Source organism: Periplaneta americana, chromosome 7 (assembly GCF_040183065.1).
Source record: "Periplaneta americana isolate PAMFEO1 chromosome 7, P.americana_PAMFEO1_priV1, whole genome shotgun sequence".
Classification (NCBI taxonomy): Eukaryota; Metazoa; Arthropoda; class Insecta; order Blattodea; family Blattidae; genus Periplaneta; species Periplaneta americana.
The window spans coordinates 109,226,736-109,251,416 of record NC_091123.1 but is presented as its reverse complement, the minus strand read 5'-3'; the positions used below and the strand labels follow the sequence as shown (position 1 = coordinate 109,251,416).

Here is a 24,681-nt window from a genome sequence, read left to right as displayed (position 1 = left end):
ACTACCTGATTAACCTGAATCTTGGTCACAGTTTGGTAGACTTAATATTTTATGCAATTTCCATCTATGTGTAACTTGATGATTATAACATTTACTGTTGAAGATTCTGTGCACAGGAATTTCTCATAATAATATCAAGGTCAACTTCAAAGCATCTTTAAAACTTTCATCCACCCTTTCCTTGTGTAAAAGAACATTAAATATAATTTTGACGGTCTTTACACGACGAATTTATAATTCATGAAGAAGTGCCCTCAACCTATGAAGAAAGGGTGGAAGAAATTTTCAATGCAAAAGAGAAAGAAGAATGTAGTGCTGACAATGAAATCCTGCAACAGGAAAAGAAATAAAGAGGATCCGGTTTCAACATAAAGCGAAGTTCTAAATGTGTCGACCAATTTATTAAATAATGCAATGCCAATAATTCGAGTGCTGTAAAAGGCCTGTTTCATACAGACAATGAAATAAGGATGCTTAAAACTTCGAGGACCGTGAAACAAACACATATTAAGGTGTTTTTTCTTTTTGTAATACGTACTGTAGGCCTACTGTAGTGTAATTTCACAAATCTTAAAATGGAAATTTTGAATATCTAAGTTCTATTCATCAGGTAGACCTGCATAAATTTTCACAGGTCATTGTAAAACTCTGCAACAGGACCAACTTTATAGAATTATGAAAATAGTTCTTTTGGCAAATCTGCACATGTGTCTAATGTGAAATACAATTCCTAAGATTACCGTACCTACAGTAATTATACAATTTTTTTCCAAGTATTTAAAAGCTATATATTCTGAAACCTAAAGGCAAAGTAAGCCTTATTCCACAGTCTAGTTTATACAGTCACGAAGTTCAATACATAGTAAATATGCATCCATAGATAGTTGCTAACCACTAGGATCGCTACTATCGCCTCATTACAGACAATATGAAATAACACCTGCACAGTCTATTGTTCCTAGTACCCTCATAAACTCAAGCTTCGTGACTGTATATAGGTCTAATAGACTGTGCTTATTCTCTAGTTTCTTGAAAATAATGTTCTCCTTGGTGTGAGTGCAATATAATAATAATAATAATAATAATAATAATAATAATAATAATAATAATAATAATAATAATAATAATAATAATAATAACTAATACCCTACAGCTCACTGCCTTAACTCTGCCACAAAAAATAAAGCATTATTATTATTATTATTATTATTATTACTATTATTATTACTATTACTATTATTATTATTATGATTATGATTATTATTATTATTATTTATGACTTATACGAAGTTAGTTCAAATACTGCACTTTATGAACGTAAAATCTACCGTATGGTGAAGTTAGATATCGAAATGGCTAATTTCGAAACAAGCAATAAATGTAATCTCTGCCAACTTTATTTTAATAGTCTGTTATTTCATACAGTAATTCGGCTAAAGGCCTACAATAAAAAAACTTGATTATATGAAATTGCTATGATAAAAATAAAGCGAGAAATTTCCAGACACTTTATTCCTCAGTACACATGATAAGCACTCTATCGCCCCTTCCCTCACTCCCTTTCCGCAGTGTAGTTATGTTTCAGAAAAGCATTACACAATAAATGTCACTCTACAAAGAAAACATGTCGATGCAGGCCTACTAGGTGTGTTCAATTTTATTAGGCCTACTATGTATTTTTGAATTTAGATTGAACATAGTCCGTTATTGACAGAATCAAGTAATAATTTGTTCCAAACCATCTGTAATAAAAATCATGAAATAATTTCAGGAAACAAGTTAGGGACTTACTCTGAAACTCTTGACATACAATGTTGAGCTTTGGTATAAACATGGCCTAATATTGGATTACGCAATAATGAATGTTTTGTCTCACCTTGACATATGACATAGTTTGTTCGCATGACCTCTGGAAGCTAATGCTATCACTCAGTTTTGCATAATGCCTTAACGTAAGATGTGTGGGCGTAACCAGACATTAAGATCCAACTAATCCCTATCTCGTGACATCGAATATAAAACAGATGACCACAGCATAAATTCGAGCTTATGAAACTTCGATCAGTCGTTCATAATGTTATTCCTGTTGTATAGCCATAAATTTCACTTCAGTAAATCAAGCTTGTGTACGTATGCCTATTACAATTTTATAAAATATAATTTCAGAAGTTTTTTCAAACAACAAAAATTGTGATTTTACTCGTAGTAGATTTTTTATGGGCACTGAAATGACGAAATGTAATTCATACTTCCAGACACACAAAATCAACACTAATGTATGTTGCATAATTAGCCTATATTGGGAAGGAAAAAAGGTACTTCTATAAATTAAAGAATAGGCCTATATGAAATTATTGAAGCTAAAAAGAGTTAAATAGGTTAATCCATGAACGCAGCACAAGAGCTCGTTATGATGGTTACATCTTTACTTCAAAATATTGTCCTACAACTCAATGTCCAGAAATCGGCGTTAATTAATATTCATAAAGGAAAGCTACTTGACTCGTATATAAAGGCCATTGGACCAGAAGACACAATAAAATATTTAGGAATAACTTTCAATGATGAACTGCAGTTTAATTCCGAAGAATTGATAGTTTCCCTTCGTCGGAATCTTGAACTTTTACATAATTTTTTTTAATTATAGTTTATTTTTACTGTATAGGTTATTTCATTAATTTGTAAAAGTAGATTTTTATTGTACCTTGTGTATCAGGGTTTATTAAATTGTATTATAGATTTTTAGTTTCCCGATTTTGAAGGATCTAATTAATTATTTTAGTTATTGTTTTATGATTATTAATAATAATTAATTAGTAGTGAAATGTTATTCGGCTTCAATGGTTTCTGGTGAGCTCAAATTCCATTTTTTTCATGACACCTATGTTGCGGCCTGATCAAAAACTTAATATTGTTAATATATCTGGCCCAAGCTCATATATCCCCTGCAATGGCGCCCTTACATAAATTATCTTGAAGTTTTTTGGAAGATGTTGATAAGATCCTTCGAAGCTCTGTTAAAGAAATGCTTTTCCTCCCGGCTGATATTCCAAATAGCATGATGTACGCTAGTAAAAAGTTAAAAGGGCTTCAGTTAATACGCGCTTCTTGGGAAGCTTTTCTTCAACATTGTAACATTTATCATTAATCAGAGGAGATAATACGCATGTTAACATGATGAGACAGATGTCGAACTCAAATCGTCGTGTGATTCCCTCTGCCTTTCTTTCCCCGAAGACTTTACTAAAGCTATAATTCGAAATTTTCGAAAAGAATTGCGAGGTCGTGAATATGAATCATGGAAGACCCTTTCAGGACGGGGAAAAGGTGTTGAGATGTATAGCGAAGTAACAGCCGCCAACAGTTGGACTGCAAACAAGAAAGGACTTTCGACTAGTGAATGGATATCTAGCCTGAAAATGACAGTAAATTTAGCAGCTGTTCGTTCCGTTCCCGGCAGATCCCTCGACGGTACCCGGTGCAGACATGGCTGCCCGGAGATTGAAACTTTAGCTCACGTCTTGGGATTCTGTGAACAGGGATTGCTCCTGAGGAACTCTAGACATCACCTTATAAGATCCAAAATTGCTGCCGCATTAAGAAATAAGGGCTGGATAGTAGAAGAAGAAATCTCCTGTCTAGCTGAAAATGGGTCAACGAGACGAGTAGATATTTTAGCGTACAATGCTGACAAGCATTCAAGCTGAAATATGCCTTAATTCATGTTGAGGTATTCGGCTTGCTCATAGGTGCTCGAGGGACTACACCAGCTTTTTTCGAAGAATTTCGACGGCAGTTTGCTCTGCCAACATCTCTGAGGGATGACATTGTGATAATTGTGTTAAAAAAATCCTGCCAAATCTTAATTAATCACATGGTGCCACATTAATAGCAATTGTAATATTTCACGCCCTTTTCCCTTCTTTAAAATTTAATATCTATGTTTACATATGTATATTAATTTTTTTTGAGGATATACTGAGTCCGTAAGGGCTACCCTCAATGGGGGACAGTTCAATATTATTATTATTAGTAGTAGTAGTAGTAGTAGTAGTAGTAGTAGTAGTAGTAGTAGTAGTAGTAGTAGGCCTAACTTATATAACAAAATAATAAGAGCATAAACATGTAGGTCGACATGCATTTAGTTCAAGCTATTATAAAAATGAAGAAATTAGTGTGAATTGAGACAGTAGTTAGCTATATACAAAGAAAATGATATAGGCTAGGCTGTTTATTCATTGCGTTTTCACTTTTATAACTGATAAAATATTTTACATATTGCAATATGTAAATTCAATGAAGTGCTTTACTAATCAGTGAAACTATAAACTGATAAGTTATTTTTCATATAACAGGCCTACTAGAAACTTCCAATCAATGCTAATTTTAAAAATTTATAACTTATACAGACTAGTAGCTACTTTTTTCTGATTTCATGACAGTTATTTACCTCAAACTTCGTGAATTAAAAGCAGTAAAAGCAGTCAAATCGAATGATTGTAACTGGTAGTAAAGAGTTTACAACAGCCTATTAAAAACGGGCAGATAAGCTATATTTTTGAGAACATCACGTTTGTTTAATAATTCTAATATGAGTAGCTAGTTCAACTGTTGTAAAATTACATAAATGTAGGTAAACAGGACTACTAAACGTAGGCCTACATCATTAAGTTCTGGTCATACTATTGGTGGAAAAAATTAGCATATAACTTAGGCCTAGGTAACTTTGTAATTTTCTAAAAATTAATAAAGAAATAAAAGAAACCATGTATACGAATACAATTTTGATATTAAAACAAACGATAGGCCTACTACTGTAGTCTCAACTTTGCTTTACGGTAAGTCACAAGTGGGTTATGAAACGGAAATAATAATAATAATAATAATAATAATAATAATAATAATAATAATAATAATAATAATAATAATAATAATAATAATAATAATTCAACCAGATCTACAATATAAATAATAAGTATAATAATAATAATAATAATAATAATAATAATAATAATAATAATAATAATATGAAATACTATTATTGAAACTTATCTAAGTTATCAGTTAATCTGAAGACATTAGAAATTACAGTACATTAAATTACATTTATGTAAAGATAATTACTTAGGTCTATCATTTATATAGTAAAAATACAAAAGGAGCTAATATGTACATTACAAAAGAGATTAAAATTAACTTTCTGATAAGTACAGCGAAACAAACAGAAGTAGCATCAATGAAGGTATTTTAATTGAATAAAACAATAACAAAATAGGCTACTGCAAGAATAACTAAAACTTCACCTCGAGAAGGAATGCTGGCAAAATTTTGGAAATAAAACCAACACAGTATGGATGAAAGACACGTAGAAATAAGTGTTATCCGTCGAAAAGACTATATTATTTTTCAGGTGCAACAGGCAAAAAGTCTATTCCGAATTATATATTATATTTTTGTAACCTATAGGCCTAGCTATTAATAGTTTTAGCACAGACTTCTCAACATCCCAAGGACTACTTTCAGACTTACAGTAGCCCTAAATAATAATAATAATAATAATAATAATAATAATAATAATAATAATAATAATAATAATAGGCTAATAATAATACTAATAATAATTTATTATTATTATTATTATTATTGTTATTATTACTTTACTTACTACATAAATACAAGAAGACATTTCGGGAAGCAAATGTTAAAAGAAACTCAAGTCAGATTACACTACATTGCAGCAAAGCAAATGCTAAAATTTGGCAGTGAAACATGGGTCATAAAGCAGAGAGAGAAATCTAGAATACAGGCAGCTCAAATGAAATTTCTAATATCAATTTTAGAATTTACAAGATTAGACCACCAGAGGAATGAAGATATTAGAGCAAAATTAAAAGTTAAAAATATAATAACGGAAATAGTAGAATGCAGAGAGAAATGGAAATAACATGTTGAAAGAATGCAGAATTCCGTTATCCAAAGGCAGCTCTTTCGTACAGACCATTAGAACGAAGAGATCAGGGAAGACTACAAACAAGGTGATTAGAACAGTGAACGGAAACAGATAAAAGTGCCTAAACCAGATGATAATAATAATAATAATAATAATAATAATAATAATAATAATAATAATAATAATAATAATAATAATCACCATCAGCACGCCAGTTACTTGTACAGGCTTGAATGTACGGTAATTAAAATTCCCTAGGACAACTTACATGTATGATAATAATAATAATAATAATAATAATAATAATAATAATAATAACAATAATAATAATATTTCCTTTCTACGGTAGGAGTACGCAATAAAGCCTATATTTAAACTCATTTTGTGTACCACTCATGCATACGATCTGAGAAAATTTCCTACATTTAGGCCTAGTCTATAATGGCCACGTGCTACGCTAAATTATTATTTGTGTTCAATAGACAAACAGATAATTATACGGCTATTTTCGTGACATTACTTGAAATGTAGAGCATATAAAAGAAATGTTCAGGATTTCACAAGCTTTTAAACAATAAATGCTCTAAATTAGGCTATGTACTTAGCAGGTAGTCTTTAGACATTATAATAACAGTTTATCATAATGTTTTTGAAAATAAATGCTCAAAATTATGTATCTAGTCGGCGATATATGTAATGAAGGGGGAAAGGAACTGGCCACCCTACCCCATTATCTCCTGACTTAGTTGCATCACAACTGGTGACTTCTTGTTATCACTTGTGAGGTTCAGATCTGTCTTCGGAGAGTTGACTGAACAACAACAATAATAGTCTATCACAATGGTTTTGAAAATAAGTTCTCTAAATTATGTACTTCACAGATAGTTTTTAGATAATATGTAACAGTTTATCACAATGTTTTTGAAAATAAATGCTCTAAATTTGTACTTCACAGATAGTTTTTAGATATGTACAGTCTATCACAATGTTTTTCAAAATTAATGCTCTAAATTATGTACCTAAGTTAGTAGGTAGTTTTTAGACGTTATAACTTAGTAAACCTATCACATTATTTTTTTAAATTAAGCATCTATTAAAATACATCAACAGGATTATGATCCCTTTGCCTTACATCCAAAATTTCATATTTTCATTGAATGACATTTCAGTAATTCCAGAGACAGTAATGGTCCTGAGAATTGATAAAATGATCACGACCAATAGCCTACAGCATTAAGAAGGCTAGCTACTAAAAAAAAAAAAGTCAACATTCGGCACCTGAGGCCAAGAAAAAACCTCCAGGATATCTGAATGAGAATTATCAATAAGAAATCATCAAATTCTAGAATTATGTTCTTATCCGAGTAGCTCTACGCCAACTTTGAGACAGAGTAATGTGTTAAATTCTTCTAGCTCATTTGTGTAACAGTAGCTTAGCCAAGCAAAATGTCTTAGATCATATCGAGAAATATAGGCCCACTAATTTATTTTACGATCAAGCTGTATAAGATTACCACTTTAAAAAGTGATAATTAAAAATGTCCTAATAGACTATTAAACACAAATCCATACATTGATTTTGTATGCTTGCATAGGCCTATAAATTAAAGTATACATGCTGTAAAGGTGTACATTTTTATAAACAATTATGAATTCTATTCATATGGAACGTAAAAGCGATTCCTAGGTCAAATGCTCTTATGTCAACTTCAGGCCCTAATTATTTATGGGCTATTCAAAGCCAAACATAGGTCCTGGTATAAATTTAAAAGTCAGTTATATTATGACAGCAAAATTAAAAAGTTATACTTTCACAGTGTCAGTCTGTCTAGGTGTTCAATTTTAATCCTGTATCCGAAGATACTTCATGGATGCAGGCCTAACTGGTTTTATCTCAAAAGGTGCAGGTTCAAATCAAACCCTGAAGTGAAATTATCCTTGTACATAGGCCTAATCTGTTTCAACTTAAGCACACTCACATTCATGCGACAACAAATGACAGTTGGACAATTAAAAATTACCAAGCATAACAAAACTAACCTACAAAGTAGCTACTAATAAAATATCATTACACTGACCATTAGATGACTTGAGATCTCGATGGATGAGTGAAATTGGAGCTCCATTGTGCAGATAGTTCATACCCCTGGCGATCTGAATGGCCCAATCAACTAAGACATCGGGTCGAATCTTTCGTCCAGCTAAAACACGGTTGAGGGAGCCTCCGCGAGCATACTCCATCACCAGGCACAGGTTGGGCATCTGGAGGCACACGCCCTCCAGAGACACAATATTCTCATGCTTAAGTAACCAGAAGAGCTTGGCCTCTTGACGCACATTTTCCAGAGTCACACTTATGTCTTCATCAGGGTCCTGACGAGCGGCCTTCACAGCCACCTCCTGATTATTCCAGAACCCACGATACACTTTCCCAAAACCCCCCACCCCAATCACTTCTTCCAGGGCAAGTTCTGAAAAATCTATTTCAACTGGATTAACATTTCCTATCACGCTTGACACATGGTCGATGACATCTTCAGTCACAAAATTGGCTGGAAAAATTCCAACCTTATCACCGATCTTACCAGTCCACCAACCCTCGTCCCCTGAAATTTTGGAATCTTTAGATAGGACCTCGACGATTTCCCCTCTTCGTAAGCTGAGTTCATCCTCCCCCTGCGCCTCATAATCGTAGAGGGCGGTCGAGAGAGGACCGCTACTTCCCTTTTTGCTGTCATTCTTTGTGTTGAATGGGCCCGACTTATGTTTGACAGGACTGCTACTGTTGCTCGTCTGCTGAGCGGTGCTGATGGTATTCGTGGTACGGCTGCTGCTGACTTCGTCTCGGCCATTGCTGTTCCCGTAAGCCGACTTGCTGAGTTCCATGGACGTCAATAATGGAGGCATTCGTTGCTTCTGGGATGGATTCGGGATCCTCCCACTGAAATCCAACACTCTGGCGACGTTATTTCTCCGATAGTCGGAAATGTAGCTTCATGAATAGCCAGGTGTTTGCTATTATGACACTTGTCCTTCTCTGGGCGCACCGAAACAATCAAACTAGAAGTTGGTCCACTTCTCATGGCCTATATTCGTTCAAAGTTAATAACCACAAAGAAAACATATGTTAAAATTGCACATTACACTTAATTGCACTTATTCCGTAATACCTAATACTTTATTTTCCAGTATCCTTCCTTGAATTTGAAACACAGAACAGAGCTCATATTAACTTCACATTCCCTTCCACCATGTTTACGATATTTGGTTATAAATATTGACCGGCAGAGTGCAGCATAATATTGAAAAAGATATTAGCGCTATCTGTAGGCACACTCGTATTCACGATTCCAAATAGTTAACAAAGATATCCGCTAGAGGCAGCACAAAACAGTCGAATGTACGAACAAATACAATAGCTACCGGCTGCGATCATTGCGACATCTGTGAGAGCATCTAGGGAAACAAGTGACACACAAAAACTTATCTTAATTTTAATATCAAAATCTTTCTTAATTAGGAGAGTTTGGCAAAGGCAAAAAATGTTAAACAGTAACATTTAAATATCTCACAATAAAATTGTTTACGTAAATTGAAATTTACAGAAAAACAAAGCACAACAAAGAGAATTGGGAATACCATAAAATAATAAATATGGTACCTACTTTTTTTACTGTTATTTCCCTGTCACATTTTCAACTCTACTGGTATCGTTATTTTACTCTCCTTTCTCACAATCAATTTTATTATGCGTAGAAGAAGAAATGACTGAAGATCATCTACCAACCTGTGAAGTACTACCCGATGGAGAAATATTGGAGAGCAAGAACGCTCTTCGTTGCCAAAGCCCGGCATTAGATAACAACAACAACAACATTTTATTATGCGTTACATCACAGAAATAAAACTTAACGCCTTACTGCATAGGACAGTTTTGCACACACGGGTTTAATATTCAAATAACTTAAGTAATTCTCTCTTTCTCAAATGATGTCACATATGGTCAAATTCAATTATTGACAGTGCGCCATATCTGTCCCAGTGTGCAGTTTGAAATATTATATGCTTATATTATAAGTTAGTCTAAGCTGTTTTAAAAAAGGAGTTCGCTATTCATGTATAACAGTCTTCAATGCACTGCCTAATTATCTCAAGGATAAATATTAGGTCCCCTACTTTTTCTAGTGTTTATAAATGATCTTGCCCCCCCTATAAAAGATGTAGGTCATCCCATATTATTTGCAGATGACACAAGTATAGTAATTACAGCCAATAACTCCAACACATTCCAATCTTCAACAGAGGAAATTCTCTTCAAAATATGTGACTGGTTCTCAGTCAATAAATTAGTATTAAATTGTAACAAAACTAACATAATTCAATTTAAATCCTGTCCAAATTCAACGTCGCAAATTTCTAGTGCAATAATTAACAATAGATCCCTATTAGAAACAACAACAGCCAAATTTCTTGGCTTAAAAATCGATAATGTGTTAAATTGGAAAAATCATATTAAAGAAATTACCCCCAAACTAAATTCAGCTTGTTTTGCTATTAGATCTATGCAAAAGATAGTAAATATCAATACCTTAAAAACAATATACTTTGCATACTTCCACTCGGTAATGAGTTTTGGAATAATATTCTGGGGAAATTCCACAGATAGTAACAATATATTTCTATTACAAAAAAGAGTAATTAGAATAATAGTAGGTGCCAAATCTAGGGAATCGTGTAGGACTATTTTCAAAAAACTACAAATAATGCCCATGGCTTGTCAGTATATCTTTTCATTAATAGTCTTCCTCGTATGTAATCGTGACAACTTTGTAACTAATTCAACAGTTCATAGCATAAATACACGTCAAAAAAATGACTTTCATACTCCATCGGCAAGTCTATCGTGCTATCAAAAAGGAGTGCGTTATATGGCAGTAAAAATTTTTAATAGCCTCCCTATTGATATAAAAAATGAAACTCAAAACATAAAATTATTTAGGGCCAAATTAAAGAAGTACCTAATTTCTCACGCCTTCTATTCTGTAGGTGAATTCATGACATTCAATAACACTTCATGAAATTGATACTAAAACTATGTGTTATACTAGTAGACTATATTGTAAATCTTGTCTGTATATATTTCATCTAGACTGTGACTATAAATTAAGATTTTATAATAGTATTAAGTTTTTTGACTTGTTCCATATTCTAGCTGTAAGCATGTATGAATGCCATGGAATGTTAATAAATACAATACAATACAATACAATCTTAAAGATTTGAAGAACCACGGGAAAAGGTTCAGAAAAGAATTAACCAAATTTCTACATACTCGTACCTTCTACACAATTGATGAATTGTTTATGCTTGTGAATTGAATTATTCTACTTAAATGACATGTACAATTTTATATAGCTCAACTAAAATATGTTTTTATATTGACTTAATCTGTTTACTATGCATTGTATATTTTTGTTTAGCATTGAATGGTAATCTGTATTTAATGGTAGTCTGTATAGTTCAATTGATGAATTGTATATGCTGTAAATTGTATAGTAGTTTGTATAGCTCAACTGATGAATTGTTTATGATTATAAATTGAATTAATCTACTTGATATTAATTGCACAAATTTGTATAGCTTAATGAAAGTATGCTACTATGTATTGTATATATTTCTATAGTTTTGGCCGATGAATTGTATATGCTTTAAATTGAATAGTAATCTATATAGCTCTATTTATAAATTGTTTGTGTTTGTAATTTGAAGTAGTTTGCATGATATGTGTTATCAATTTCTGTATATCACAATTGGTTGAATTGCTTATGCCTTAAATTTAATTAACTTACTTGTTTTGTATTATACATATAGCTCAACTGATGAATGATCGTTTGCGTTTGTAAATTTAATAATCTGATTGGCTATGTATTGTATACTTTTAGTAGAGCCATCGATGTAGCTCAGTCGGCAGACTCGCTGGGCTGCTGATCCGGAGCTGTGTTCGGGCTTGGATTGGATCCCCCTTTGGTCTTCGGTTTTCCACAGCCATGGGACTGAAGCCGGATGGTCTATGGCGAGTCTATGGCGAGTCCTTGGCATCAACCCCTTTGATTTGATTACCTGGTTGGGGTTTTCCGAGGTTTTCCCCAATCAAAAGGCAAATGCCGGGTAATATTTTGGCGAATCCTCGGACCTCACCTCATCTCACTACATCTCGCCAAAATGTAAAAAATTGCACAAAATTGTAAAAATTGTAGAAAATTACTAAATTGTACAACTATAAAAATTTGTAAAAATTGTAATTGTAATATTGTAAAATTTTGACTTGTTCCACATCTTAAAGCTTCATTGCTCATGTAAGATTTATGCGGAAAGGGGTTAAGTCTAAAGCCTGCTTTACATGTAAAATAAAATTTCATAACTTTACATTTTTGACACAGAAAATAAGCAGTAGTATCATACTGGTACTTAGAATATTTTTTTCTACATTACAAGTGAATAAATTAAAAGAGAAAGTATAGTGTATTTGTGCTGGTAACATTAATTCCAATAAAATTATGAACATGCAACAACAAAATCTGAAAGTGGTGTTTACAGCAAACTTAACAAATGTTTAGAGAGAGAAAAGACAAAGGCTCCTTATGTCAGATTGTTCAATATATATAAGGGTGTCGTAGATACATAACCTTTTGACAATGAATTTGTAATATTGAAAGTGTAGGAGTGTTTCCTATTGAGAATTTTATGAATTTGTTAATTTCGAAAATTCTAGGATAAGAAGTAAAACTATTTGTTGGCCCTTATGCGTCTGTTAACAGGATTATCAAGATATGTCAACAAAATCTTATTTTTTTAACACAAGTGTTATATTGAAAAAAATAATTTTCGTTTAATTCGGCCATAAAGATTGGCATAATTTTATTAATTCAGAGCCTATATCAAAATGTAATTTTGTGAATTGAAAGGCAGTCTGTTCCTATGGTACAAGTTCGAACATCAATATCTGTTTTAAAACACAAGTTCGAAGAGATACCAGTAAAGGCTCATTCACAATGAAAATTAAACATAACGTAAAATTAACATAAGCACATAAACATATGCCACAAACTTAAGTAGCCAAGGCCCATTCACAATGAAAATTAAACATAACGTAAACATAACACGTGTGTGGAAACAAACATACCGAATCAACAAAACTACAGAATTTATTACATAAAAATGGAGAATTGCACAATGACTGACGAGGGTAGCTATTCAATTTATGTTTCTAATAACTACAATGGCATCAGTATATGGCTTTCAATACTTGAAATCAAAGAAACGGAGATGTAAAATAATCAACTTTTCGTCATATGATTCCATGTTATGCGCCTAGCTATCATCACGGCCAATAGATCAAAATATTGCCTGTAGGCAAAGCCCATGAGATGTTAAACAAAAAGTGAAAACACGCTTTCCGCTTGTGTACTGTTTCCAAATCGCATAAACATAAGCATGAAAGTTTGGAGTTTGGAAACTTTCATGTTAACGTCTTATGATTAAGATTAAGTTTATGCTTATGTAATTCATTGTGATTGCTTTCATTAAATAACATGGACACAAGGTTTTATGCTTACGTTATGTTTATGTTTAATTTTCATTGTGAATGGGCCTTAACTCTTTCATTCAATTTAAACACAATAGAAGAAAATCTGAATATTGATGGCTCTCAAAGATCTTCCAAACTTGGGTTGTCCACCAATAAACTTGAGTTTCTTGCAGAATGAATAAACATTCTTTACTAAATAAACATATTTTTAGCTATCATTGTCAATAGTTAACAGTTCTCATTACTGATATTGATTAATTTAATGAAATTAGAACTTCTACACTGAAAGCACATTACCTTATTGAAATAAATTCATCTGAGGAATGTAGTTTCTTCAGCAACATTTTCTCAGTGCAATATTTTAGGATATTCTCCCATGTTAAAGGAATATTTCTTTTTGTTCGCAACTATAATCTCATTTTATTTACTTGCAGTTGTGTTTTGTCACTTTTCCGCAAGTTATATGTACTTTTGGGGAGGCCAAGGCGTAAATGGGAGGATAATATTAAAATAGATTTGAGGGAAGTGGGATATGATGGTAGGGACAGGATTAATCTTGTTCAGAATAGGGACCGATGGCGGGCTTATGTGAGGACGGCAATGAACCTCCGAGTTCCTTAAAGGCCATTTGCAAGTAAGTAATTTAATAGTTCATCAGTAATAAATTATCTTAAATTTTTTTTAGCACATTTTTGGTTAACACACACAAATAAGCACCTAGAAAGACATTCACTGTCAATTCTCTATGAATTTAGCTGCATTATAGTTCACTTGTTTAAATATTTAAGACTAGTAGCAAAGAGATCTTATGCAATGGAGTCCCTCGTGACAAGGGACTCTATTTTGCAAGGTCTTTGAGAGCCATCTCTATTCAGATTTTCCTCTATTGTGTTTAAATTGAAAGAAAGAGTCATGGGTACAGGTATCTTTTCGAACTTGTGTTTTAAAACAGATATTGCTGTTCGAACTTGCAGCATAGGAACAGACTGCTCGTCAGCACAAAACAGAGAGATAATCACAAGGAGCAGCTACATAAGGTCTACCAGCGAATAGGGATTATAAAGAATGGCCACTGAGCGAATTTTCTTGTTTTGTTTCTCTGTGCGCTGGCGTTTAGTTCCACTTTCAAGTGCTAGAGGTTAGTGTCATCAAGCATATGCTAAGATAATAATTGAATATAAGAGTTGAGACACAGGATCCAAACATAGCCCACCTTACTGCATAATCCAGTAACGTTTTGCTTCATATAAATTCAAGTTAACAGCTTTTCCTTATTTCTCAGAGACAAACTAGTTGTAATAATTTTTTTATGAATTCATTAATATGTCACATCAACGGACGTGTATATGTCACCAAACATCGTAAGATGAATATTAAATTTTTTCATGTTTTATATATAATAAATTACGTTATAAAATAACATAAAATAACAAAATACATTATAAAATTATGTATCAAATTCGTTTAATATTTGTATACAATATAATATAGGTAATGCGGTTTTACTTCTCATAGGAGTTTTGTTTTTCCATTTTCAGCGCTATCAAATCATTACATATTTTAATTGTTGATGGGGTTAACATCTCAACTCTCGTTATAAAGGAACTCTAGACATTACAGTTAATGGCGGATTTATTATTTCATTGGTCCAATTTATTTTATTTGAGTACATAATGTACCATAATGTACTATGTGTTATATTTTCGCTGTGTCGACTGCTAACTGGTGTGATGTCAGTGCCAACTCCTGGGAGAAAGCATAATCTCACGCTCAAACTGGTTTCAAGGTCATTGAAATTAGTCCTGTTACATCAAAGGTACCGACGCCAGGGGTGGCATGTTATAGTGAACAAAGAAATAAAGGTTCTCGGTTTCAGCACTCATTCTAGCACGTTTTGTGCTCTTCATGGAGGTATCTGAGCCCACGAGTCGTTCCACATCAGTACTGTGAGGCTTGGTTAGCCACAAGGTTACGAGCAAAAAGAGTCACTAGATTTTTGTAATTCGCTGAGGAGATCTTTTAATCTCTAAAATATGTGTCTCTGAGAATATTATTATGTTAAATAATGACTTACCGCGAAATTATACAATATATGTATATGTTATAAAAATAACATAATTAATATGCCCTGAACGCCACTAGTGTGGAGTAACAGTTAGCATGCCTGACCATGAAACGATCGGATTCGGGTTCAAATCGTGGTTGGGACAAGTTACCTGATAGAGGTTTTTTCCGAGATTTTCTGACGCTATATAACCATAGTAGTTGATAAAGCGTTGTAAAATAAACATTTAAAAATGTGTTCTGAATTTTTTTGGATATGTATAATTTCTCAAGTCACATTAAAAAAGGGGGGGGGGATGAAGTAAGCGAGCGTACAGCGGTCAAGAGGTAAAAATTTTCCCAATATAAATTAAATCATATAGGTCTACGTATACCTATATATGATCCTTTGGTACGACCGATACAGAGAGAAAGTTTGGCTCACAATAACACCACAATTGGTTCACACTGGAAACAAGGGAATTCCTTATTTATCGTCAACTGTCTCTGAAATTGAAGTGAAAGCACATATAGACATAAAATTACGTGAAATTTATGTCAACACAGCTTCAAATCAATTTACAGATCTTATAATTATCTTATATCTGTCTCTGTATTACATCACATTTGTGGTGGGGAGGAATGGAGACGGCAGAAAGGTTGTAATGCTTTTCAATACACTGACGCACACAAATAAGATAAGCCACTTGTAATTTAATGATCACTGCGACTGCGGGGATCAAGAATAAATATTGATAATGATTATACGAAGGAGATTAGGGATACTAGAAAGAAATTAATACTGATACTAAAAGAGGCGAGGAAAAAAGGTTTGAGAGCGGTAATGATAAAAGATAAATTGAGGATAAATGGGAACATATTTGATATGGAATTCTTCAAGCGGCACAGCGTAGAAGATATAATGAAAGAAAATAATGAACATGGTCGAAATAAAAATATGACATATAGAAACAGATCTGCATCACCTCAACGAACATGGAGGAGTAGAAGTATATCAAATGGCAGAAAATCTATAAGTTTGGAAAGGAGCGAGCAAGCAGGGGATTCTACACGCAGGAGTGAGCTGGCGGAAAACAACGGTAGAAGATTATCTGGGCCATCCAAAGATGGGGATATTAGAGCCTTCTTTAGTAAGGCGGACATCGAGAACAACACTACTCATGAGGGAAGATATATTAACGAAGGGGGAAGACATCACGTGGAAACAGCTGACAAGCCAAGAGAACACGAAGGAGCCAGTGCTGAGGGGCAAATGGAGGGGAGCAGCATGATTGGAGATATGAGGCGATCAAGAGGACAGGTGGAGTCTACTATGGGGAGATCCAGAAGTGTGTCGGCAGCTGAGGAGAGTGCTAGTAATGGGGATGTCTTAAGAGGTAAATTTGCAAATAGAGAAATTCTTAGAGCTAAAACAGATCAATCAAAAACCAAGGCTATGCTAAATACAGATCATAATTATCAATTAAGGGGAAGGCATCAATATCAATTAAACTTCCCACCAATCAGAAAGAATAATATCTAGCTAGATGTGGGTAGTCATACGTTGAGAATATTGTTCAACAATGTAGAAGGCTTAAGAAATAAAATTGAAGGAAAAGAATTGGTTAATATATTAGGTAATAATGACTTGATATTACTAGTGGAAACGTGGCTTCCCAATAAATTTGTATTAAATATAAATGGTTACTGTTGCTGGTTGGTGGAAGGTTGTAGAAACCATAAATTTGGAAGGGAGCAAGGAGGAATAGCAGTAATTATTAAGGAGGAATGGAAAAATATTGTTACTATAAAAAAATCAAAGATAAAGAATGTCGTATGGTTACAGATTGATTTGTGTAAGAACGATCTAAAAATTATGATAGGAGTGGTTTATAACCCTCCACATAATTCAAAATATCATAATAATGAGATTTTCGTTAAGTTAAGTCAGGAAATGGAATCGTTTGCGGGAAATGTAGGAAACATTAAGTATATAATTTTTGGGGATTTTAACGCGCGCATAGGAGAATTAAACAGTAATTATCATAATCCACTAGAAAATATACTTGATAACATTAATATAGAAAGAAGAAGTATGGATAAACATATAAATAATGAAGGTAGGAAATTAATGAAAATAATTTATATATCCTTAATGGAAATTTCGGCTGCGGTAGATCTGATAACTTCACATATATTTCTAAAAATGGAAGCAGTGTAATTGACTTAGGTCTATGTTCATATGATATACTAGAATTAATAGAAAGCTTTAAGTTAGATATGACTAGCTATAGTCACCATCTTAGTCTTATTATCAATATGCAATTTGAAATTTTAAATGAAGTAAATATTAGCAAAATGAAAAATAATCTCTTGGAGAAGATAAATATAAATAATACTAAAAAACGACAGTATATATGGGAAAATTATAAGGAAAAAAAAATTTTATTAGGTTAAATAGCAAAATATGTGAAATATTAAGTGTGGGTTTTGAGTTTTTTTGTGATAAAAATAAGATAAAAAATGCCATGGAGTTATTATATAAAATTGTAAAAAACGCGGGCATCGACATGATTCGAGACGAAACAAAGTATGTGCATGCAAAAATTAAAACATGGTTTGATGACGAATGTAAGGAGGAAAGAACTAATTTATTTAAAAAATTTAATCGTTGGAAAAAGACACAAAGAGAAGAGGAGAAACAGGACTATATAGACAAAAGAAAAAATTATAAAGACTTGATAATTAACAAAAAACAAAGTTTCCTTATGAATGAATCCAAAAAATTAAATAATTGGATAAATAACAATAACATAAATGAAGTTTGGAAATATCTAAAAAGCACTAAATTAAATGCTAGCTCAAACAAAAAAATTGATAAGATTAAATGGAGGGAATATTTCTATAATATATATAATAAAGGGGATATAAATAGAGAATTAAGCTTTATAGGACCAATGAATAAATATAACAATGACTTAGATTGTGATTTTAAAATTAAAGAACTACAAGTAGTAATAAAAAAAGCAAAGAACAATGGGGCGGGTAGCGATGAAATACCAACAATTTTCTGGAAGAAAATGATGACAAAAAACAAATATCAACAAATGATATTAAAACTATTTAATAAAATAAAAAATTCTAACTATTATCCAGCAAATTGGGCTTGTGCAAAAATAATTACAATTTATAAAGGAACAGGCGATAGGAATAACCCTGGAAACTATCGAGGTATCTCTATATTATCCAGCCTTAGTAAACTATATATAAGCCTGATTGCACAGAGACTTGCAAATTGGCTGGTTAAACATAATATTATTAACAACTTACAATTCGGATATAAAAAAGGAACATCGACTGTAGATAGCTTAATATTAGTTAATGAATTAATAAACAAATACACTAAATACAAGAGAGGGAAATTATATTGCTGCCTTGTTGACATATCAAAGGCTTTTGATTTTATAAATAGAAATAAACTGTTTTTTAAATTGGCGAAGATCGGTCTGAGTAGTAGTTTCATTAAAAATATAAAGGCGATGTATGAAAATGCTTGCATTATAATAAATGAGGTAACGGGGGCAGACAGCGAATGTGAAATTCCCATGACTAATAGAATAAATCAAGGATCAGCACTCAGCGGTTTACTGTATATATGTTACGTAAATGATTTAGCTGACGGCATAGAGAATAACTGTGGGCACTGGCCTACTCTTGGGAATGTGCAAGCACCTGCATTGCAATTTGTTGACGATACACTTCTATTGTCAACAACGGAAACAGGTATGAGGAAATTATTAAACACTATGGAAAATTATTGCTTAAACTGGGACCTGAAGTTAAACAAAGATAAAACAAAACTGTTAATATGTAAACAGGGGTGTAAACGATCAATGTCTGAAAATATACTTATCAATGAATTTAACTTAAAAACGACGACGAACTTAAGATACCTCGGAATAAATATAAACTACAAAGGAGAATGGTCTTATCACATAAATAATATATATAATGTTGGTAGGGAAACTGTAAAGATTATAGACTGTACTATGTATAAATTGCCCAACATCAAGGTTAATATGCTTAATAGAATTTATTTCACTACGGTTGAAGCTAGATTATTATATGGATGTGAGATATGGGGATTAGAAGATAAAGCTATAATGAAATTAAATAGAATAAGAGCAACTTATTGTAAAAAAGTATAAAATATTAGTTCAAATTCTTCAAATAATGCTGCTAGAATAGAAATGGGAATGGATAGTATCATGAGCACAATATTAGTCAGAAGCACAAAATACTTAATTAAAAGACTCCAAAGTGAGCAAAATAAGTTGATGAAACAATATTTACTAAATCAAATTGATAATACGACAAATAAAGCAATAATGAATATTAAAAATTACATCTTTAAAATTGGGCTAGGGTGGTTATGGAATAGTTTAGCTACAAGAAATATGTCAGCAAGCCTAAATCTAATTAAATCAAGATGTAAAAATATAACTAGGCAAAATGATTTCAGTAGTAACAATGAAATGCGATCCCTAATATTTTTTTAATGAATATAAAAAAATATGGGGAAGGAGTACATATATAGAAAATGTGAATATGAAGGAAAGATTTGGACTAGCTTGGTTTAGACTGGGGATTTGGAAATTAAGAAATAATAGAGGCAATATACCTCAAGGCACATGCCCATTGTGTGGAAGGAGAGAAGATGACATTCACATTGTTCTTGAGTGTCAAAATACTGAAGATATACGTAAGAAATTTATAAAAGAAAAATTCCTTCAAATAAATAAAGAAATAGCTATAAAAAAGCTCATGAACATTAATAACATAAAATTGCAAAAGCAATTAGGTTTATATCTTTTTTTGGTTAAAAAAATTAGAATGGATAGAATAAAGGAAATAGATGTGAACGAAAGTAATTAAGAAATATATAAATAAATAGTGAAACAATTGTAGTGTATGTGTATGTGTATGTGTATATATGGTTCTTTCTTTTTCTTGTTATAGATGTAAAATTATGCATGGAAGAAAGTAACAAGTGTAGATGTATGGAGAAATACGAGGAAAGTCAACATCCCTTAATAATAAACAAATACACGGAAAATAAAATACTGGAGAAGATTGCAAAATTAAAAAATAGAAGGAAGGAAGCATTAAGGGAAAGTACAGTTACTGAGCTGACTAATAAATTCAAGTTTGGAAGGTACGCTTTGTCTAGACTCACAGATAATAACATATTTGACTTAGTTAGAAATTATTTGGCTATCTTTTTTATTTCTAAATTTAATAGTTTTGAAGGTACGTCAAAAGAATATTATGAAATAAAATTAAGGAATGAAGGCTTACCTACGAGAGAGAGCTTGTATGAACTGTATAAATACTTTTGTAAGGAAAGAGGTATGGAAGAAACTAGAATTAGAGATGATTTAGATACGCTAGCTGCACATTGCAGAGTGAAGAGGGAAGTACATCTTAGGAAGGTAAACCAATACTGATGGTACCAATATTCTAGAATGAGTTGAGTCTTGCACAATAACTGAAAGCTAGTGCAAGACAAAACAAATATGTTAATAGGTAAAACGTAGAAATTGTATTTAAATAATAATATATCTTTGTGTAAAATTGTTGTATGTAATGTGTCTGTGATCTATTATATATAATAAACCAATAATGATCACTGACAGGCAGAGATAAAATGTAAGATCTGTAGAACATTGAGTCATCGCTTAGTGGCCGTATAGGTACCAAGGGGCATGTTTTTTCCTGAACTTCAAGACAGTGCTAACTCATTTGAAGTTTGTGTGACTGTAGCCTTTATAAAGAGAAGGCCCTATGGCCTTAACTCTGCCAGTATAAATAAAGAATTAGTATTATTATTATTTTATATATATATATTGAACGTAAGGCACATGATGAAATGTTTTCGGTGCCTGATCTACAACTGACTTAAATTGAGTTGACCCTGGCAGGCATTTGGCTAAGAAGCTTATTAATTGATGTACTGTAAGTGACGCTATGCAAAGATTCATCTTTATGGACGAGAAAAGCTTAGTAAAGGCAATTCATTTTGGTTGTCTATAGTTGAGTTCTGAGATTTCTGAAAAATCTGACTACAAGTTTAATTAAAATAATTAGAAGCAAAAGGAAAACCTGAGCAACGCCGGGAGCTTTCAGCTAGTAGAACACAAAAATTACATTATTCTGTTTTGTTATAAAATAAAATTAATTACCGTACTCAATGACAACGTTTTATAGCTAAAAGAAAAAATAATGGTATTTCATCAACATCCTCCAGAATTCAAGAATGGACACTATTTTCGTTTAAATTAATGAATTTTCCAAATATAAGCTTCGAAAATTGAAATGCAAGGCTAATTATCAACATTAGTTTTAAAAGTAATTACTAGGGAAATAGATATTTATTCCAATTATCTACTGTCGACTTAACTTATTTGTATTGTATTATTATTTTAAAAAGTTTTGAATCCTACAGAAGTTTCTACTCTATATTTCAATCAATACGTTAATTACCACATGATATGATACAAAAAACGGTGAAATTTCAACTGTCTACTTTCACTTGTTCCAGAGAAAATTGGGATACATGCAAAGAAATGTAATTTTTTAAAAATCAAATACACAAATGAACATGTAAGAAGAACTATGTTTTCTTAACTTCACAATCGCAACATTAAGGTTCATCTCCTATTATGAAAACGCAGCCAAGACAGTATAGAATGAAGTTACAGATATAAAATTAATAAAAGATGAAGAAGAAGTTCTCTAAGCCAAAGGGTTTTGAAATTAATGTTCTGGAAAAAAGTAAAGATTTTTTATTTCTATAGTGACAAAGAGAGAAGGAATGCGATACATAACTGCATCATAAAATGTACGTAATATCAATTTCTTGAGGGAACTTAAAATTATGTTTTAAATGTAAAATATGAAAACGACAATATTTAAATTCCCTTCAAGCTGGTTGAATAAATTTAAAATCAGGCCGAAAGTTCTCAACTATCCTTTTTCTTATCTACAGCTTCTACTCACTGGCGCTAGTTCCATTTTTTCATTCTCTATGGAATTCGCGATCGTCGCCCAACGCATAACAAAGCCGTCTTCAACAATGCAAATAACATATTGGGCCGCCATTATGAGTTTTGATTTCATTTCAAGTAAGAAAAGATAGCGCTTTATGAAGAGTACGTGAATTCAGAAGCTCGGTTCGATTCCCAAGGGACAACTTGGATAAACCTCTTCCCACTGAGGTAAGATTTCTAAGTTACATTACGATTCCTGCTTGAAAACTGCAACAATAAGTAGGGAATAAAAACATTTACGTTTTGTAGCGTCAAAAGCGATTATATAAATGTGTATATTGGAGGCTGATAATTAAGCCTCGATTAGATAGACACATTTAAAAACACTATCTAACGCGCGACGCAATTTAAACATTAATGAGGACAATGAGAATTTATGGTTTTAATACATTACATTGATTTATGGCCATCCTTCCTTACCAATAAATAGAAACAAAATAAATCGTGGAATGCAGCGCTTCTGAAAGTGTGGAATTCTGTGGATCGTAAATTGTATTTAAATAGTATTTTAAATTTGGAGACTAGTTCTACTGCTAAATGTATATAAAGTCACGAAAAAATGAATCAATAAAAACATGAAATATCACCAATAATAATAATTATTATATAATCGTAATATTACAAAACAAATATTAAAAATTTTTATCTTTCATTATTGTTTATACTACTAAAGTTCTAAAAAGAAATATAATATTAATCAATTTCATATCTGGATTTTCAGCGTATTTATCCATGAAAATAAATTACCGAAATAGGTTAATGGAGAAGCAGAAATCAGGCTACAGTTTTCTGTCTTAAAACCAGATAATTATACAAAACAAATTGTAGCCTTTAAAAAGAAACATATTCATTCCACTGAGCAGAATAATTAAGTACTGGATTTTATATAATTGAGTGTGTTAATTATTAAATACTCTATCTTGATCTATTTCATTATTATTAATACTACTAAAGATCTAAAAATAAATATAATATTGGGTAATCAGTTTCATGTCTGGAGTCTCCGCGTATTTATTCATGAAAAGAAATTACCGGAATAGACTAAATGCAGAAGCAGAAATGAAGCTACAGCACTCCGCCCTAAAACCAGATAATTATACAAAAATTTGTAGCCTTTAAAAAGGAACATAGTCATCCCATCGAACAGAATAATTACATATTGGATTTTATATAATTACGTGTATTAATTATTAAACACTAAACAATATATTAACATTGTATTGTAAGGATTATTTTGTTTTGTTTTTCTTTTAACGTTCCTATAGAAGTTCATGGTAGGTTTACTGATTTAGCAAATATGCACTTTAAAATAAATTGCAAATGCAAGTTTTTGACAATGTACGGTATATGATGTTTATTAACATAGTTTCAATTCTACATTTACACCCACTTCAATAAATAATAGTAATAATAATAATAATTCTTGCTCCCGAACCCAGCGGGCCGGGGTTCGATTCCCTGCTTGGTGATCTTTTTCGGGGTTTTTCCATAACTCCTATGGGTGAATATTAGGTAACTATATCAGGCGTATGGAACCCCACTCATTCTCGCCACTTTCTTCCCCCCACCACTCATCATCCTTTTCTTATCATTCTAGTTGTCTTCTTGGTTTTCAGATCGCTCCTGAGACGGCCCTCCGAAGCTCCTGATGCTCTCGGCCGGCCTCCGTGGTTATCCCAAAGCATGTAGTTGGTGACCTAGCAGCGGAACCCACTCCCCTTCCGACGGGAGGGGCGGCCTACACTTCAGACCGTTTGAGGGGCGAATGTAGGAGCTGTTGAGATGGATTGATACGCGGACTTAGAGGGATAGTGGGACTGGTCGTTAGGGTGTTGAGGGTTAGGTCGGTTCGGCGTGGGTGCTGTCGTTGGGCTACAACTCATCACAGGGGTTTACAATAGACCTCAGGTCGCGGTGCATAGGGATGTTCCCCTCCCGGTCTCATAGAGAGAGAGAGAGAGAGAGAGAGAGAGAGAGAAACACTAATGAAA

General features: G+C 32.5%; 1 protein-coding gene across 1 annotated transcript; it reads right to left on the bottom strand.

Annotated features, from left to right (window-relative positions):
- Positions 1-7,975: 7,975 nt before the first annotated feature.
- Positions 7,976-9,210, bottom strand: LOC138703355 (mitogen-activated protein kinase kinase kinase 9-like). The gene has a single exon (XM_069831158.1). The coding sequence runs from the start codon at positions 8,855-8,857 to the stop codon at positions 7,991-7,993; it is 867 nt and encodes a 288-aa protein (XP_069687259.1). The 5' UTR covers positions 8,858-9,210; the 3' UTR covers positions 7,976-7,990.
- Positions 9,211-24,681: the final 15,471 nt, after the last annotated feature.